Source organism: Eumetopias jubatus, unplaced genomic scaffold (assembly GCF_037043125.1).
Source record: "Eumetopias jubatus isolate StellerSeaLion01/CBP00866 unplaced genomic scaffold, mEumJub1_p1.0 scaffold_4, whole genome shotgun sequence".
In the NCBI taxonomy this organism is placed as follows: domain Eukaryota; kingdom Metazoa; phylum Chordata; class Mammalia; order Carnivora; family Otariidae; genus Eumetopias; species Eumetopias jubatus.
The window spans coordinates 63,383,118-63,402,862 of NW_028274810.1; the positions used below are offsets into that span (position 1 = coordinate 63,383,118).

The 19,745-nt window shown below is 54.8% G+C and overlaps 2 protein-coding genes across 2 annotated transcripts in view; one reads left to right on the forward strand and one right to left on the reverse strand.

The window, feature by feature from the left end:
- Window positions 1-3,229: 3,229 nt before the first annotated feature.
- Window positions 3,230-13,667, forward strand: FAM151A (family with sequence similarity 151 member A). Its single transcript, XM_028106937.2, has 8 exons — window positions 3,230-3,407; window positions 4,117-4,267; window positions 7,889-8,037; window positions 9,061-9,220; window positions 10,611-10,835; window positions 11,514-11,653; window positions 12,373-12,516; window positions 12,994-13,667. Exons 1-8 carry the CDS (start codon window positions 3,281-3,283, stop codon window positions 13,665-13,667), a joined length of 1,770 nt encoding a protein of 589 aa, XP_027962738.2. The 5' UTR covers window positions 3,230-3,280.
- Window positions 9,831-19,745, reverse strand: part of ACOT11 (acyl-CoA thioesterase 11) — a 51,199-nt gene continuing 41,284 nt past the window's right edge. The window contains exons 11-16 of the mRNA XM_028106938.2: window positions 19,381-19,447; window positions 18,921-19,004; window positions 18,107-18,240; window positions 15,524-15,655; window positions 14,731-14,857; window positions 9,831-13,980 (exon numbers count right to left, since the gene is read on the reverse strand). Of these exons, the coding sequence (XP_027962739.1) occupies window positions 13,825-13,980; window positions 14,731-14,857; window positions 15,524-15,655; window positions 18,107-18,240; window positions 18,921-19,004; window positions 19,381-19,447 (700 nt within the window). The 3' untranslated portion in view covers window positions 9,831-13,824. The remainder of the gene's footprint in view (window positions 13,981-14,730; window positions 14,858-15,523; window positions 15,656-18,106; window positions 18,241-18,920; window positions 19,005-19,380; window positions 19,448-19,745) is intronic.

Consider the following 19,745-nt stretch of genomic DNA (forward strand, 5'->3'; position numbering starts at 1 on the left):
CAAATAAATAAATAAATAAAATCTAAAAAAAAAAACCTGGGAAGAATAAAATAAGATGAAATCAGAGAGGGAGACAAATCATAAGAGGCTCTTAAGCATAGGAAAGAAACTGAGGGTTGCTGGAGGGGGGATGGGCATGAAGGAGAGCACGTGATGGAATGAGCGCTGGGTATTCTAGGCAACTGATGAATCACTGAACTCTACCTCTGAAACTAATAATACACTATATGTTAATTAATTGGATTTAAATAAGAAAGGAAGCACCCCCAAAAGAAAGAAAACTAGCACACCCACCAAAAAGGCAAAACAAAACAAAAATACTAATAATAAATGTGCACTGAAATGATTGGAAAGATCTTCAATAAAATGAAAACAAATTATAACTGGTTAGTGGATCTCATTGTTCATTTTAAGATGATCATTTCCTTTTTCCATGTTTCTGAATTTCCAGTATCTTTCTTATACCACTTTTATAAGGGGAAAAATAATCAGCTTTTATTTTCTCCCTAAGAGATCCTAGCCACCCTTCAAGGTCCGGATCAAACACCGCCTCCCCCAGGAATTTTCCCAGATAGCTCTGACTTGGCCGGGGGCGGGGGCGGGGGGATTCTCTCTGCTCCCATGGCCTTAACACTGCAACTGGGTTCCAAATGCCTCAGGGGCAGGGTCCATGTTGGATTCTTCCCAAGACACAGCAGGGCCCCAGCCAGTATAAGTTGAACGTCCATGAGCTGGATTTTTCCTAGCTGAGGTATTTCAAGGCTGCATTTCCCCATACTCTGATGAGCTTCTCTGGGGGCATGGGGGTGGGGGGAATGCAGCCTCACAGAAGCTTGGTGGGGGGGGGCTCTCAGGGCCCAGTGGGCAGAGCCTCCTGTGGTACCAGCTCTAAAGATGGCTGCTCCTCATCTGAAATGTTGGTGCTTCCTAACACCCTCTCGTTTTTCTCTATAATATATCAAAGTGACCCGGGTAACAAAGCCTGGGTTTCAAATTTTGGTGAGCCTTTTGTCTTTCTGAGCAGTATGGTGGGGGAAGTCATGTGGCTGGGGGGTTGGGGGGACGGTGCTAAAACAGATGGCCCAGGTGCTAGGGACAGTCGGACCTTCTCCAGCCATTTCTCAACACCAGCTTCCAGAATCACCCTCTGAAATGCAAAGCTAAGCAAGTCTCTCTCTTGCTTATCCCATAGGTGAAGGGTTCCCACCCATCCAGGTTGGGGCCAAGCTTTTTACCAGGGTGACCCAGACCTATTTCCCCGAGCACCCCTACTGCACCTGGTGATCCAGTCACACTGCACTGCCCATGTCCCCAAGCAAGCCCTCTCCCACACGCCTTTGCTCGCTCCCACAAGCACCACTCCCTTTGTCTGGAACATCCTTCCCTACTCCCTGCCCCCATGGTTCTCCAAGTCAACTCAGGCCATGCCTCTTCTGAAGACCACTAACTGCCCCCCGGGAGGTTGGGGCTCCTCCTCTGGACTCCTAATCCCCCTGTGTCTCCCCAATCCATCATGCTCCCCGTGGGGGCCCTGCCATTGGTACTTGCCAGGTCTGACATCCTTACGGGCTTGAACTCCCCTCCTTCAACACCAGCCCTAGAATGGCAGCTCCACATCTGAGATGCTGAAGCCTCCTGACACCCCTTGGCTTCTTCTCTTCTACAGTATGTCATGGGGGGGGCTCCCCGGAGCCTGGCATAGTGCTGCATGCAGAGTGGGGTTCAGCAACAATTAGTTATCTGTCTCATGAGAAGGGTCACGGGCAGTGGAATCTTTTGCAGCTTGGTGTCCATTGCAGAGCTGTTCCACCTGCCAAAGCCAGAGCTGGATAAGGTCCCTCTTCCTCCAAGACGTAGCTCGCAGAACCCTCCGAGCCAAGCAAAGTGGGCAAGCTCAGAGCGCACTGGCATCTTTCCCAAGGATAATGAGCAGCACACCGTGTGCTGCTTGGAAAGACCCTTCTCTCTTTGCCTTAGGGCAAGGGATGATGCTCTCACCCTTGTCTTTGGTCCCAAGCCTCAGACCTCTATAGCCAGTGTCCTCCTGGGTAACTCTTCAGGAATGACCCACAACCCCCACGACTCCACGAAACCTGAACCAAACTCCCTCCTGACCTGCTCCCCATCCCCCAGATTCCCTCCATCTGCCCACCTGGACATCATTCATCATTTCAGATATTCTTACACACGCACACATATATACACACACACACACACTCTGAATCAGTCACCAGTGACCCTGATAAATTTCTCTGTGAACCTCTATAAACCAAAGTCCCTGTGTACATTACAGGTGATTCTTGGACTCATTTAAACTCCAGGGTCCCATGCCTGGGTGGCTCAGTCAGTTAAGCGGCTGCCTTCGGCTCAGGTCATGATCCCAGGGTCCTGGGATCGCGTCCCACGTCCGGCTCCATGCTCAGCGGGGAGTCTGCTTCTCATAGCTCTGCCTGCCACTCGCCCCCGCCCGTGCTCTCTCTCTCTCTGACAAATAAATAAATCTTAAAAAAATAAGATAAAATAAACTCCAGCGTCCCTTAAGTAGAGACAGTCTCTAACTTACTTCCCACACCAGAGCCCCCAGGACACCCTCAGCGTGACGGGTGGACTCAGCCCCTTCCTTGTGGACTCACTGCCCCAGGAGTGGCCTGTGTGCCCTAGGCCCGCATGCCAAGCCTATCAGCTTCAATCTCAGGTAGATAATCTGTCAACCACAATCTGGGATGGAAGGAAAATTCATAGCCTCGGGCAGATCTAATATGTGCTTGTCATCAACGCTTGTCTGACCCTGGTGACCTCCTGGGGCATGGCAACACAGGGAAAGAACGATCCAGCTGCCACCTTTTGCGCAGGAAAAGAACTGGGCCCAGGGAGGGGAAGACTCCTGCTCCGGGGCTCGGGAGAGCAAGGTCAACCTGGGTCTAGGTCCTGGTCTCCCAGCTCCCAGGCAGGAGCAGAGACATGCAGCAGGCCGACGCTTGGTCCAACATTCTCTGGCCTCTTGGTGTGCTCAAAGGTCATTTTGGAGGTGGTAGGACTTTCTGCTTGATTTATTAAGCTCCTCGAAGGGTGTGGAGCCGGGAGGAGGGTGGGGAGGGAGGGAGGAGGAGCCTCAGGGGCTACCTCCTCAGGAGACATTCCTGACCCGCCAGAGCTGGGGCCTGGGTGAAGAACTGGATGCTACACGGGGCTCCCGCGTCCCACCGGATCCCAGCTACCGGGAGCCTTGGGGGCCTCTGGGCCGTGGGGACTCGGGAGACCTTCTGCAGACAGGATCATCATGGCCTGCAAGAAGGGGTGCTCGAACGGTCAGACCAAGTGGGCCCTTCTGGGCAGTGCCAGCGTGGTTCTGGTGATCGCCATTGGATTGATCCTGAGCTTCGTACTGTCGCCGCGCAGTCAGCCGGGTAGGGCCCCCTGTCATGCCGTCTCGTTGGCTTCCCCACGGACCGCTCTGATGGCCTCCTCTCCCATCCCGCATCTCCACTAAGACTCCATCCCCAGCCGACTCTATCCCCATCAACTTCCCCCCCCTCCCGCCTCCACCAGGCTTGTTGCCTTCAGCCCACACCTCCCACCCATGCCCCTGAATGGACCTTCCTTTTGGGGGGTCCTGTGGGCATCTCAGGCTCAGCAGACTAAACACAAGCCCACCTTGCCCTCAGCACACAGCCAACCCCTTTGCTGGCGTTCATGGCCATTTACAGCCTGATCACAACACCCCCTTCCAGGCCTGCCCTCTCCATGTCTCAGGCCATCTGTACCAGCCAGTGGCTGTTACTCAGGGGACCACACTCTGTCCTTCAGCCCAGCCTGTGCTGATACTGTTCTCTCTGTCCCCCTTTTCTGTCAAATTTACACCCATCCTCAAAGCCCCCTTAAATGTTCCCTCCTCTGTAAACTTCCTGACTGCCCAGGCTGGTTTGGGGGCTCCTTGTGCCCAGGAGCCCATGTATTTCTCATAGCACTTGATGGTTCTGGGGTCCCCCTGTCCCTCTGCTAGATGGAAAGCTGGACACACCCTGGGAGCCCAGGGAGGGTCAGAGGGATGAACAGATGGGAATCTTGGGCAGAGGCGAGAACTGAGGCTAACAGCTTGCTTGACTTCCATTCCAGACTGTGAGCAGGATGCGGCCTGCCACCCCGACGCGGACATGCTGGACTACCTGCAGAGCCTGGGCCAGATCAGCCAACCGGACGGCCTGCTGGTCACCTGGTACCATGCTGCCAACAGGAGGGAGGAGATGGAAGCTGCCCTGAGCAGTAAGTCTGGCTGCCAGGACTGGGACAGGCCAGAGCAGGGGTGCAGGAGATGGGGGAGGGCAGAGGTGGAGATGAGACAGCATGACGTATGTGGCGGCATTAGGGTTCGACCCAGATGTCTGATGTCCTCTGCCCCAGCTACCCCTTCCGTGACAGCCAGCTGTGCCTGCTCGGAGGTCCTTGCCCCCCAAGCCTGTGGAAGCCAGAAGACGTGACTTTGAGGCCCAGTGCTATCAAAAATGAGCAGAAAAGCTGAGCAAATTGGAAAATGCCTCTGCGCCTCTGATTCAGAGTGATGATGGAGGCCCTGGGGTAGCGGACGAGAGATCCGGCCCCACAACATAAGGACCTTGGCCAAGAAGAAGGCCGATGGCCCCAGCCAGGCAGTGCCCAACAGCAGGGAGCATGGATAGGTACCCCTTAGCATAGCTTAGGGATCCAGAGGCCCAGTTTCCTCCCTGAGGGTTCTGCCAGGTCCCTGTGGTAGGCCTCTGGGAAGAGGCGCACAGCGGGGGTGGGGACCCTGGGTGAGACCCAGGGGCAGGACCAGGCTGGTGAAGTCATCTTGGACATGAACGGACTTCCACGTGGAGAGAAGGGGCCAGAGCGAAGATCTGGGAGGCAGACAGAACTGGGTTCAAATCCTACCTTGGCTCTTTAGCAGCACAGTGATTTGGGACAGGTGACTTCACCTGTCCACAGTTGTTTTTCCCTCTGCCAAATGTGGAGTGGTAGAATTCCCATATCATTTATCATCCAAACTAAATAATGCTGAGCCTACGGAAATACACCAGACTCTCCCAGGCAAAGGGAAGGTCGGGGAGGATACAGCGACTCTAATTAAGTGAGCCTACTCCATGTAAATAATGATTAACACTTAGTGAATGCCTAACCAGGGCTATCTTATTATTCAATTCCTGTAAATGAGAAAGAGGAGGCACAGAGGAGACAAGTGCCCTGCCCGAGTGACACAGATCGCTGTTTGTCCTGGCGCTCATGCCTGCGGTCTGGGCTCAGAGGCCTGCCCCATGGTGTGTGTGTGTGGCCGGGGGGGGGGGGGGGGAGTTGGGGAGCGGGGCTCCATAACTTCCTGTCTGTTCCCTGGGGGGCCAGCGCTCCTCCCCTTCTGGGGCCGCAGGAAATGGATCCTTCCCTCCTCGCTTGTCCATCCCTCACACCCGACCCAAACATGTCAGCCTTCAGATTCAGCATCTGGAAGGCAAGTAACAACTTTTCATGATAAGAGAAAAGACTTTTGCAAGAAGAAACTGGGCCTAGGTGGCAATTGCAAGGAGGCAGGCTAAGTCTAGAATGTACTTTCTGCTGGTCTTCAGTCCGATTCACTTCACTGGGTCCCTGCCCTGGGTTGATCTCAGGAGAAGGGTTTGGAAATGAGTGAGATGTGACCTTGTCTCCAAGGGACCCAGTGTCTTCAGGGAGGTTGGCGAGTGCGAGTTAAACAAGGCAGCGGCAGCAGGACGTCACCAGGACTCAGAGGGCTCTCGATGTAGCCCCCACCAAGACTGCAACTGGCCCCCCCATTGGGTGGGAAGGAAACCCCACTGCATCCATTCTCAGCAGCTACCTTCTCACCTGCAGCCCACCCCGGTTCCAGCCTGGCTTCTGTGGTGGGCCTCACTGGGGCCCAAGCCTTTCGGAACCCCTCTCTGCATTCCCAAGTAACCACAAAGTAAGATGAGAAAGAACTTTGTGCTCAAGTCCGAAAATGAAGGTTGCCTTCATAAAGCCCTTAATGGTTTAACAACGTGTTTTTATGTTCATGTCCTGTTTCCATGGCCCAGGGGGGCTCATCCCCACGAGGGAACCTGGGAGTCCCATGCTCTAGAAGCAGGATCCACAACATTTGGAGGAAATGGGATGATGTGAAATGCCTGGCTCACTGCCAGGCACATGCCGGCACTCACCTTCTTCCCCTCCTGGAAATCCAGGCACCTAAATTTTAGAGAAATCTGCAAAAATTCTCTGACTTTGGCCAAGCTCTTTCTTACCTCTGTGGACCCAGGCTTACTGAGCTTGACTTTTCTATCATTAAGTCATTCAGGTGCTCGTCATTCAACAACCATTTTTAAAGCTCCTTTTTTAGGCCTGATGCCATCTAGGCACCAGAGATTCAAGTGATGGTCAATTCAGACCTAGACCCTGCACCCTGGCACCTATACTCAGGAAGGCTGATGCTAAGTGAGCAATTACATGGGGCTAAGCACTCAAAAAGAGTAGTCCCGAAGCAATGACTAAGTCAGACTGGGCATGGGGTTCAGGCATGGCCTCCCTGAGGAAGTGATATTTTAAGCCAAACACTAACAGACGAGCAGAAGGTAGCCTAGTGAATCTGCGGAGGGGAGAGTTGCCGAGGCAACAACCAGCAGTAAGAGAGCAGAGATGGGAGGACAGAACAAATTCAAGCCTCCCTACAAGTGCAGTCCAAGGCCCAGCAGCTTGGGCATGGCTGGGGAGCTGTGAGATGCACAGAACCTCGGGCCCACCCCTGACCCACTGATAGGAGCTTGAATTTTAACAGCTCCTGGATGATTTGTGTGCACAGTAATGTTGCAGAAGCTGGAGGGGCTGGAACCTAGAGATGGAGGGAGAGGGGCACTCGGGTGAGATTGGAAATTTTGTCAGGGCTGGGTCATGCAGGACCGCAGAGGCTCTGCTAAGGAATTTGGGTTTGAGTCTAAGGGCAATGGGTGGGGCCATTCTGTTTTTTAACAGAAAGTGACACGAGCAGGTGCATGTTTAGAAAACTCACTCTAGTTGCTGTGTAGAGAATGGACTTCCAGGGGAGCAGGGCTAGAGGTGAGAGGTCAGGAGGTTGTGAGTATAAACCAGGAGAAAAGGCCCCTTCTGATGCCAAGGGTCTGTGATGTTGCAGAGCCAAACGTGATCCCTTGCCTCCCTCTCTCCCCTCCTTCCACTGCACACCCCAAAGGCGGTGGCCCTGGCAGGGTCTTCCAAGTCCACTTCCATTGGGAAGGCCTTAGCTCCCTCCTAGACCGAACTCTGGAGGACAGGGTTTTAGAAATTTAAAAATTAAAATAACAAGGCTCAGTGCTATAAAGGTGCAGGGAGGTGGGCAAGCTTATGTACTTTAGGCGGGAACATGAATCAGAACAATTTTTCTGGATGGTAATTGAATAATGTGGGCTTTAAAAATGACCCAGCATGGCCCTAACTCAAATGCCACAAGCAGGGACTAGAAATAATTCAAACACCAGGATAAACTGTGTATCATTTGAGTAGCAAAGAACTGGAAACTACCAAACTGTCTCAGGAGTAAGAGGTGGCTAATGACCCTCCACCAGAGCTTTTGTAGCCTCTAAAAAAAATGAGACATAGAAGATTATAGAAATGTCACTGAAAGAAGAGGATTAAAAATGACAAATGCAGTGTGGTCTCAACTGCATAAAAACCCGTACATAGACAAAGATGGAAGAAAATACACACAGAATGTGAGCTAGGATGGAAATGTGAATGAGCATTCTTCTTCCGGCTTTTCTGTATTTTCCAAATGTTCTTTGATAAATGTGTAATACTTTGATGTTGAGAAAAAAGAAGAAAAAATTTTCAAAGGAAGCGACCCAAGTTCTGCCTCTTGCCCAGGCAGCGCCATGGTCCTGGAGGCAGACGTCACGGTAGAAGGACTCAACACAGCCAACGAGACAGGGGTCCCCATCATGGCGCACCCCCCAGCCATCTACAGCGACAACACCCTGCAGCAGTGGCTGGAGGCTGTGCTGGCCTCTTCGCAGAAGGGTAAGGACGCTCTCAGCCCCTCCCTCTGGTCCTCTGCTGAAGCCAGGCCAGTCCCAGGCTCACTGCTCATTGCCTGGGCTTCCCCTGCCCCCACAACCGGCTCAAGACACCCAGGCCCAGGGAATTCTAGGTGAGGTGGGGGTGGGAAAGGGCAGGGTACACCACAAAGTGCAGACACGTTCAGATTGTTCCCTCCTGAATCTCCCTCCCTCCCTCCCTCCAGAACCTCCAGAACTAGGTGTAACCTGTTCAAAGCCCACCTCCGCCCTTCCCTCCCAGGTCCCTTTGCCAAGTTTTGGTCAGAATCTAGGCATCATCACCCTCCTGCCTCCCCCTCTGTCATTCACCTCGTCCTGCCCCCAGACTCAGCCGCTCTGTCTTCCCTCCACCACCACCACCACCATGTACATCTGTGTGAGCTTTCCAAACACCAAATTTGTCACTCCCCTCTTTTGGCCCTGCATGGCTCCCCGTTGTCCCGGGACAAAGTGTCATCTCCTTGGCCTGGCTTTCAACAGCCGTCTCCAACTTCACAACCTCATCCCCCTGCAGTTCCCCTCATCGCCATTCACCCCCAGCCCCCAGCTGCCGGAATAGGACAGGCTTTTGTTCACAGGAGCTCCTCCTCCACTTCCATGGCCCTCCTCTACTCAAACGCCTCTTTCTGCAGGCTGAGGAACTTCCACTCAGGCTAAGTTGGCTTAGGACGCTCTAAGCCTACCCTGTCCAAGAACCACAGTCCCTTTTTCTCCGATGCTTGACAACCCCTAAGTCTGAGCCCTTGGCTGGCCTCAGCTTTCTCCCCCCAGGGGCAGGGGCAGGGGCAGGGGCAGGTCCTTCCTCTGTGGGTAGCTTGGCTTTTTTGAAAGCCCTCTTCACACCCAGCTGGAGTCTGGTCCCTGTCTGCCCACCACCCCCACCCCCACCCCGCGCTCTCTCTGTTCCAGGAAGTCGTGTCTGCTGGTTCCTTCTGCCCTGAGCATGAGGGTCCATTTCCCCAAGCCCTTGGGCCCCTCCCCACAGGTATCAAACTGGACTTCAAGAGCCTCAAGGCTGTGGGCCCCTCGCTGGACCTTCTGCGGCGGCTGACAGAGGACGGGAGAGTGCGGAGACCTGTGTGGATCAATGCTGACATCCTGAGGGGCCCCAATGTGCCCATCTCAGTCGAGGTCAATGCCACACAGTGAGTGTTCACTTCCCTGCCCCAGTTGTGTCCAGCCCTCTTCCTTCACCATCTGGCACAGAAAGTGCTCGGGGCACCTTTGCTGAGTTTACTTCCAGCCATACCATATAACCTGACCTCTGAGCCTTTGCACATGCTCTTCCCTTTGCCTCGAATGCCTTGCCCAAATTTCCTCATGAACCTTTGCCCAGTCGTTACCTCCTCCCAAATCTACCCTGACATCCCAGGCTGCTGAGAGCCTTCATCAACACGTCCTCCTAACACAGCCCTGATTTCACTGGGCTGTCACTGCCAGATTACCAGTTTATAGCCCCTACTCCACAGTGGACTCCTGGAAGGCAGACAGGGCCCAGTCCTTTCTGTATCCCCAGTGACCAAGGCAGGGCTTGGCCTGCTAGAGAAAAGTCTAAAAGTGCTAACTCCTTCCCCAGCCCCCCCCCTGAAATCCCAGCACTACCACCAACACCCTTCACATAGACCAGCTGCACATAACAACAGATGAGGGGCCACACAGAAGGACAAGTGTGTCCAATTTGACCCTTACCTAGCAGTGCCGGGTTGGGAGCATCTCCCCCCATGTTGCAGAAGAGAAAGCTGATAGTAATCGAGATTCAGTTTATTGAATGTTTTATTACGTGCCCAGGCACTGTTTCAAAAAGTACTTCAGTTATCAAGAGAATGAGGTAGGTATTATTATATTTTCATTTTATTAATACAAGAACTATCTGATCGAAGTTACACAAGTGGCCTAGGTCTAAAAATTGCAAAGATTCAAAGCCAGGCCTTCCTGATTCTAGTCATCCATCTCTCCATCCATCCATCCAGTATTTATTGTGATTCTCAAACTGAGGTGCATTTGGAAAGCAGCCATTGGAAAAATACGTAGTCAGTGGCCCAAGATAAATAATGGCTCATCTTCTTGGAGTGTTGATTTTACTCAATAGTTTGGGAAGGAGGAGAGGGTAACATTATTCCTCTGTTAAAATTTCTATCAGGGGAAAATTTACATGGAATTTAAAAATCTGAAGCTTCAGAGACAAGTGGCAGGGACTAGATCCCCGTATCTGGGGCCCTGGCTTGTCTCCCCTGTCCAAATGGGGATGCTGAAGAGGCCCTGCCCTACCAGAAGGGATGACATCTTTGAGAATCAAAGAGGTTGAAATGAGCTGCCCAAGGTTATGGAGTCAGGACCTGAACCCAGAACCCCCTGACTCCAAAGTCCATGCCCCATTTGTAGGACCTTAAGTCACTTCTGTTCTTTAGGACTCAGCTTTGGTCCTTATACTCTACATTCAACAGGACTTGCCACTTCCTAGCCCAGTGATGGGGAACCCAGGAGATGAAGTGGCCAACAAGGCTCTCAAAGACCAGTGTCTCTGATTCTCTGCAGATTCCTGGCCTTGGTCCAGGAGAAGTATCCTAAGGCCACCCTGTCTCCAGGCTGGACCACCCTCTATGTGCCCCTGTTCCTGAACATGACATACACCCGAGCCATGGTGGAGAGGATGCAGGAGCTGGTGGGCGCACTGCCACAGAGGGTCACCTTTCCCGTGCGGGCTGTCATGGTACGGGCTGCCTGGCCCCACTTCAGCTGGCTGCTGGGCCAATCGAAGAGGTGAAAACTCCCAGGCCCCTGCCACAGCCCCTGATCCACCAAACCCACCCCCTGGGGAACTGTTACTCCCTGGGGAGATCCCAGCCACTTAACCATATCTGTCCAATACCCACTGGTGATCACATCCTCTACAGCATCCCTGCTCTCTGCTTGTATACCTCTGGTGATGGGCTGTTCACTACCACCCAAGGCAGCCAGTCCATTAGTGGATAACTCGACCTAGTGGCAAGTCTTCCTCCCATGGGAGCCAGCTGTGCCCAGGATCGTCTTCTAGGGATTGAGGGACTCCCAACTGCCCAGTCCCACCTCCCTTGGCCACTTCCCACAGGAGTTCCAGGGCTGTCCCCTTCCCCCTCTACACCTAACTTCTCCGCCACTGCCTGTACCCATCCCTTTCTGTCCTTGTCCGGTTCCTAAGACAGGACCAGAAATAGATAACTCCCAGGGAGGAGGCAGGGTGGGCCAGCCCCTCCTGCTCCAGCCTCTTTACTCTTCCTTCCTGAAGCCTGAAGCCCCTGTGACTTCTTCTGCCCTTGGAAAGGGAGGCAGCTCTCAGGGAGAAAGCTGGAGGCCATCTACTCTATCCCTGCCCAGCTAGGGTCCTGTTCTGAGCACAGGAGTGGGGCTGAGGACCTTGCTGGGCCCAGGCAGGTGCTGAGCTTGGTCTCTGGGCCCCAGGTACAGCCTGACGCTGTGGCAGGGTGTCTTGGACCCCGTGTCGGTGGATGATCTCCTCTATGTCCGAGACAACAGCGCTTCCCACCAAGTCTACTATGACCTCTTTGAGCCTGTCCTGTCACAGTTCAAGCAACTGGCTGGTAGGAGGGGTGTGAGATGGCCAGGGAGGCTGGTAGGGCTGGATTCTGCGGGCAGCATTTGGTGGACAGTGGAGCAGAGCTGGAGGGGTGAGGCATCAGGTCAAAGAATTCTTTTAAGCACCTGCTGTATGCCAGACATGGGTATAGTATGCTATGTAAGCCTCAAATATCCAGGAAGTAGTGATTCCATTCTATAGATAGGGAAACTGAGGTTCAGACCAGTAAAATAATCTACACCAAGTCATTCCCTTGTACATAGCACAGCTTAGATTGGAACCCAGCAAATTCCAAACCCCATGTGCGTTTCCCTTACAATATAGTTTCTCAGAGACAGCCCCCGCCACACACCAATGTACCTACTAATCAATGACCCAGATACTACCCATTTGCTTGTCCAGCATTCTCTTGACCCTGGACCTAGGAGAGCCTGCAGTTAAGCCATCTCAAAGGGAACCCATGAGACTCAACATTCCTACCATGGGAGCCATGCCGGTGCAGGGAGGGAGTTCCAGCTTTGGGGCTGGCAGACTTGGTTCCATCAGGTTCTAACCCCGGTTGGCTGTGGGACCTTGGGCAATCCCTCTTTGTAATCTCTGATGGGAGTACGTCTGCCTGGAAGGGTGCTGTGAGGCAGAGAGAGACTGTGTGTAGACACAGGACTCAGAGAAGGGGCTCTGTGAATGGTGGCCACTGCATCTTGACAATTTGGGGCCCCACAGCGAATGCCACACGGAAGCGCATTTACTACACGGGAGGCAGCCTGATCCCTCTTCTCCAGCCCCCTGGGGGGCACGGTCTGAGCGTGGAGTGGCTGGTTCCTGACCTCCAGGGCAACAGAAGAACAGCAACAGTCAGCCTCCCAGGTAAGGCCTGCCTTCAGCCCCTGTGCTCCTAGCTAAACTGGGGTGAAGAGGAGGGATTCCTTTGCTTGGGGCAGGAAACTAAGGCCTCTGTTACTGTGGCAATGTGCTGGATGCCATGGTGGCAGAATGCAGTGGTACCAAGAGCATGGGCCCCTAACCGTCAGTGCCCTTGAGCCCTGAGCCATATCTACTGCAGGAGAGGCAGGCCCAGGCCCCAGGACCAAGCCCCAGTCAAAGGCCAAGAGCCGAGCTAGCAGCTGATCATGTCATTCAGATGGTCGGATGAGCCCCAGGCACATTTATAAAGCAGCCTTTCCACCTGGAGCCTGGACCCTTGACAGATCTCAGCAGACGGGGCACCAGCTTCTCCTTGGCTGCCCCCCGCCCCGATTGCCACCCCTTTAACAGGGGCCTCTGACAGCCCACCATCACCTGAACTCCTGACACTTTGCTTCCTCCGTCCACTGCCTCTTTCAGACAGAGAAGGCATGATCCTGCTGACCGTTGGCCTCCAGGGGCCTGCAGCCAAGGACGCCATGCCCATCATACGTGCCCCAGGAGGTCCCGCCCTGACGCTGGAGTCCTGCCTCCTGCAGCTTGCCGGGCGGCCCGGACGCTGGGGTGTCCATCTGCACATAGCAGAGCCCTCAGCCCTCCGGCCGGCCCTGGCCACACTGGCCCGCCTGTCTGCCCTGGGCCACCTGCCTCGGCCTGTGTGGATCGGGGCCACAGTCTCCCATGGCAGCTTTGCGGCCCCTGGCCACGTGGCCGGCAGGGAGCTGCTGACAACGGTGGCTGAGGTGTTCCCCCACGTGACGGTGGCACCAGGCTGGCCTGAGGAGGCGCTGGGCGGTGGCTACAGGGACCAGCTGCTTGCAGATATGCTGGAGCTGTGCCGGGGTCTCTGGCAACCTGTGTCCTTCCAGCTGCAGGCCGGGCTGTTGGGCCCAAACCCGGCTGGGGTGGTGACCAGGCTGTTGGCGGCCTCCCCCCGGGCCACTGTCACGGTGGAGCACCGTCCTGAGGGGGGCGACTATGCATCGGTGCGGGCAGTGCTGCTGGGAGCCAGGGCTGTGGACAGGACCCGAGTCTACTACAGGCTGCCCCCGAGTTACCGCGAAGACTTGCTGGCGGATGTGGGCAGGAACTGAGCACCCATGGGTGCTGGGCCGGTGGGCCCCTGGCTCCAGGCTTCCCACGGGGGAGACAGCAAGGAATAAATGCCCCTGCCTGCCTCCATGCACTGCATGTGTGTCCCTGGGGGCAGGATGGAGGGGGAGTGGGTGTGCAGTGGCCACTGGGGGGCGCTTAGAGGGTCTGCAGGCTGGGGGCCAGATCGTTCCGGTTGTCCAACAGGAACTGCTCACAGGCCTTGAAGGTGGTGTAGAACTCTGAGGAGAGACCAGCCACGTTGGTGGTCACGTAGTTGAGAAAGCCTGGGGTAGCCTGGTTGTAGTAGGACACCTGCAGGAGGGGAAGGAAGCCACATTCAGGGAGGCTGGGCAGGGAGGGGCTGGGAGCTCGTGGGCATGAGCCAGGTGGGAAGGGCAGCAGATCCAAGCCAGCACCCTGGGGCCCTAGAAGATAACGTGGTGTGACCCCTCTTCTGGGGGCTGACAACCCCGCTTCCCTCAGTGACCACGCACAGTTCATATGGGGGAGGTTCTGGAGGACGGCTGGGTCTCCACAGCCCAGCATGGACAAATGGTGCTCTAGGGTCATGGAAGCAAGTTAGAAATAAGCTCAGGGACTGTGCTGAGAAGTCCGAGGTAAGTGTATTGTAAGTTAGCGAACACCAGCCTCATCCCTACCCAGGCCCTGAGGCGGGGAGCGCAGTAACCCCCCCCCCACCCTCGGCCTCCTCCCCCACATTTTCAAATAGCACTGACTGCCCTGCTGAGTTTTATGGGCCCTGAGAACCATATAAAGCCTTCCCAGACAAGAGAGGTATACAAGTAAATAATGACATGAATTTTAGATCAGAACCCAGGCCTCTGCCCTCAGCATCCAGAGCTTTTTCCAACACCCTACCGTCTCATCTCTGCACAGATTAGATCTTATGTTTTCAGCCCCTGACACTCATAGGCTCCCCCAAGCTAGAAGAGAGCCTGCAGGTGGGGCCCAGGTATGGAGTTGAGCCCACAGCACCGAGCTCTGGACATGCATGTGGCTTTGGGGGGACCTGGGGGGGTGGTAAGGGAACACCGGCCTCACCTTGGTCAGCTGGTCCCCCTCTCTCCAGAAGCAGAAACCCGAGCAGAGTGTCTCCCCACGCCTATATGCTGGCGTCTCGGGGTGTGTGGGCAGTGTAACTGACCGCATCGCGATGACATAGGGGTCCCTGGAGCCAAGCAAGGGTGGACAAGGGCACAGGAAGAGAAGGTGAGGGCCTGTTTCCGCCCAGCTCAGGCCCCGGAGGCCCCTCCACACACACCCCCTCACCAGACTGAGGCACATAAACTCTTAAAAGGCCCGACAGCTGGCTCTGGGCCAGGCTAGAGAGAGGTGGTCCTTGTGCGTTAGCAGCCCTGAATTTGCCAGGAGCCAGCATGGTTTCATTGCAGATTTTCTGGAAAAGCCCCTCCACTGCAGATGCTCAAAGGAGTCCCACACTTTGGATTTTCATGCTTCAGTTTTCTGTGCTTGTCTCTAGCAGAAGTGATACCATGCATCCTGGCAGAGCTGGCGGCCTTATCCCTCTTCAGTCGGGCCTTCAGAGGGTGGAGGCCAAGGAGGTGGCCACGTGAGCAAGGGCCTGCCATGCCTGGGGTAAGCCAGTCTTGCCACCCCAGGGACAGAGACCACCCTGCCTTAGAGCACATGTGACCAGAGGCAAGATGTGTACCCCCATCCTCCATTTTGCCCACAGCAAGGCCAGGGCAGCCCCGAAAAGCCAAGCGGTGCCTGGAGTCCCACATGGCAAACAGAGCTCTGAGTCTAAGCTGATGTCCCCTCCTGCCCACCTCCCGCCTCCCGCCGCCTCCCGCCTCCACAGGCCAGCACCTACCCGTTGTCACAAGGTTTCCGCCGAGAGGCCAGGATCACAAAGTCCTGGGGCTTGGCATCACCACCCAGGACAGGGCTGATGACATGGTAGATGGCATCGTCCTCATCTACCTGCTGCACTAGCTCCACGCTCCTGTAGGGAGGCCCAGAGGTCAGGACTCCCAGCTCCTCCTGTGCCAGCCAATCTGGCCCAGGCCCTCCCACGCTTCAGCCTTCTTGAGCAGATGTCTGGGGGACACTTTACCCCCTACACTGCTCAGCAGAGGCCACAGGAGGGCAGGAAGGCCAGGCCAAGCACGCACAAACACACACAGACACGTACACACGCAAATGCAAACAGACACGGGAACAAAGATATGTGCAAAGGAACATCTGTGAGCACACACAGACTCACGTAGATACCCACCAGTGCATACACAGCCCCACACAGATGTGTGACAGTTTACTGGTTAGGAGCACCTGCCATGTGCCAGGCACTGTTCCAAGTGCTTTCCACATACTATCTCATTTAATCCCACAGCAGCCGACGCAATAGGTCCTCTCAGCATCCCCATTGTACAGATGAGGGGCTGAGGCTCAGGTAAATAATCTGCTCACAGCCACAGGCATTAAGGAAGCAGAGCTGGAACGTGCCCAGACTGTCGGGGGCCAGAGCTCTACCCCTCAGGCGGCAGGCACACTGCACATATGTGTTCAGGTACACACACAGGCTTACACCAATACATACACGTGCACAGAAACATGTATGACCATGCCCGACCCTGCCACCTTCTTCCCTGCTCTCCCACCCACCCTCAGAGGCTGCCTCACGAACAGGGTGCTATGGGCAGGGTTGGGGGAAGCAGCTAAGGGCTCCCTTTCCCCTTGGGACACTCCCCCGCCCCAATCCCATCAAGTATGGAGATCTGACGTAGCCTTCAAGGCCCACAGCAGCCTGCCTCCTCCAAGAAGCCTTCCTACCACAGGCCCAACGCCCCCAACATCCACCACCAAATTACCTCCCAGCTTTGTAGAATGTCACTGCCAATAGGCTTGGGGTCACCTAGGCCAAGGCTTTTCGCTTTTTTGGTTTTCTTTTTTTAAGATTTTATTCATTTATTTGAGAGAGAGAGAGAGCACAAGTGGGGGGAGAGGCAGAGGGAGAAGCAGACTCCTTGCTGAGCAAAGAGCCGGATGGGGGGCTCAATCCCAGGACCCTGGGATCACAACCGGAGCCAAAGGCAGATACTGAACCGACTGAGCCACCCAGGCGTCTCCTGACCAAGGCTTTTTAAAGCAATATGTGCCAAACCTTAAACAGAAAGCCTGTATAAAAACAGCCACGAGCAGGCCCACACTGGTAAGATAGATGGGGGGTGGGAAGGGGAAGGCAATTTGTCAATCTCCACTCGCCAGACAACCTGCTCACTGAATTTCCACACACACAGACCCTCCTTATGGATATACTTGGGAATATAGGCTCCTCGTAAAGCAGCCACGGGAGAAATGACCAAAGTAAGGTGTTGGCACAACAGAAATTACTTTAAAGGAATTTGAAAAAATACCAGGTTCAACTTTAACATTCTCATATTAAATACTGAAATTTTGGCTGTTTTCCTAAGAACAGATTTATCTTCCTTGGCTAAATTCAGGAAGAAAATATTCACATGGAGAATCAGTAAATTCGGGGAACAAACGTATTCCTAGGAATAACATTTATAGTCAGTAACTCACTACATTCAAAAATAACATATACACGCACACACCCCTAAGAAGAGCTGGCAAACTGGGTGAATTCATCCAACCGGCCATCCCATTAGTTCCCGTGAAGCTGGGGGGGGGGGGCCCACCCGCCCCCCTCAGCCTTCTAACCCCCACCGAGTGGTGCCTAAGCTTCCTGTGGGGACACAGAACTCCACAGAACATGGTTTGAAAATCACTGATCTAGGGGTGCCTGGGTGGCTCAGTCGGTTAAGCGTCTGCCTTCGGCTCAGGTCATGATCCCAGGGTCCTGGGATCAAGCCCCGCATCGGGCTCCCTGCTCAGCGGGAAGCCTGCTTCTCCCTCTGCCTCTGCCCCTATCCCCGCTTGTGCTCTCTCTCTCAAATAAATATATAAAATCAAAAATAAAAAAAGGGGAAATTTAAAAGAAAAAACAAAAAGGGGAGATTTAAAAGAAAGAAAGAAAATCACTGCTCTATCCCAGAGTGCAAATGCATGACCTACACCTCAAGTACCCATTTTCAGAGGAGGAAAACAGGCCTAGAAAGGAGGGGACTTGCCCAAGGTCACAGAGCCAGGTGGGTCAGAAACAGGGCTTTTTTTTTTTTTTTTTTTAAGATTTTATTTATTTGACAGAGAGACAGCAAGAGCAGGAACACAGGCTCAGTCCCTTCCCTGAGGGCTCAGAATGCCCTTGACTCTGACACCCACCCAACACAGAACTACAATTCCCCCCACACCACCCTCCCCCCCATGCCCGGCTTTAGCTGGCTAGGAGGGGCTGAGCATAATGGGGGATGGCCCAGCAAGGGACACCTGAGGGCCCAGCTTCCCCACCAGGCCTGAGCAAAGCACCCTGCCCCACTGGCACCTTGGCCCTCACCGGTAGTGTTTGTCCCACTCGGGCCTCCGCAGCAGGTCCGAGAGCAGCAGGAAGGCCTGGGTGGCGTCCACGTGCACTGACATCTCCATGTGGAAGGAGAGGAACTTGTCTTCCTCCAGAGTGTACAAGCGGACCTGCTCGGGACAGAGGGCAGCCTCGTGCCGCGTCCCGTCCCCGGGCTATGCCGGGTGAGGGGCCGGGCTGACTCGGATGCTGGAGGCCCGGGGCTGGCAGCTCAGGGCTGCCACTGACTTGCTGTGTGACTGTGAAAAAGTGACTCAACCCCTCTGAGGCTCAGTCCCATCCCCATGAAAAGGGGCTGCTGAGAGAATTTGGCGCAGGGGGACAGAAGCGTGCAGTAGGAAGCGGTGACCAAGGCAACAATGGAACGGGTCCTCAGAGCCAGGCGCCTTTTAAAGCCCCTAATGTCACAGGTGGGGGAAGTGACTCTCCCCAGGGCACAGGCAGAGCTCACGTCTCGCCTCAACCCAGGCTTGCCCATTGGCCCTAACTCTGCAGGGAGGAAGCAGCAGGGCAGAGAACAGCAGAGATGAGGGGTTGGGGGCCAGATGGTGGGTGGGCAGGAGGGAAAGATTTGGGGGTTCTCCACTCTGGGTCCTGTGGGTGCTTCTCCATCTCCCTCTGTCCCCACCCCCACTCATACACGCTCGCTCTCTCTCGCTCGCTCTCTCTCAAATAAATAAATAAATAAAATATTGGAAAAAAAAAAAGAAATCCCCTTTTGACACGAGCGGTTGAAAGAAGTTCTGTTGCTTGAGATCAGCCACCTCTGCTGGTGGGTGGGGTCAGCTACCTGGTTGACCTCCGAAGACAGCACCCAGTTGTCCTTGGCCACGAGCATCTTCAGGGAGGAGACGTTGTTGTAGCTCAGGTACACCTGGACCAGAACACAGACAGAAGCCTCACCTTCTCCCCTTCCTCGGGGGCTCTGGGCCAGGGCCACGCTAGACTGGGGGAGAGGACATTGGGCTGTGAAGGGGGGTGGGGGCTGGGCCCCGGGCTTTGGGACAGGAGGCCCCACCTTGGCCAGACTTGCTGTGTGATGCTCATCTTGGGGCCTCAGCTCCCTCCTGCTAAACGGGGACCGAGGAAAGCCCCTTGCTAAACTGTACCAATCTTGAGTCATGACACAGTAACCTGTCCCCCTCAGGCCTGCTCCCAAACCCATTCTGACAAGAATGGAGAGTCAGGGTACCCCCTCCCTAGTCCCAATACGGGCTGGCGGACTGCCCCCTCAGAGCAGAAGGCCTTACCTGGTTGCTAGGGTCCCAGGGAACAGAGAGGGGCATTTCTGCCTGTTTACAGGACACAATGTACTTCCTGCGAGAGGAAAGAGGACAACCATGGTCCCTGGGGAGCCCAGGTCTTTCAGAAGACTTCGCTCTGGGTGCTCAGCGCAGCAGCGGGGGAGGGACTCCTGTCTGGCCATGGAGACGGGCTGCACACCCAGAAAACGGGAGCTGAGAGCGTACAAACTCATTCAGAAGCAGAGCAAGGCCAGGGGCAGGGTGCCGGGGGAAGGCTCAGTCCCCACGCCCTCCCTGAGCAGCTGGCTCTGGCTAAAGCAGCGGCCTCTTCTCAACAGTGGGATTGGGTGTTGCATGTGCCTCGTGGGGTG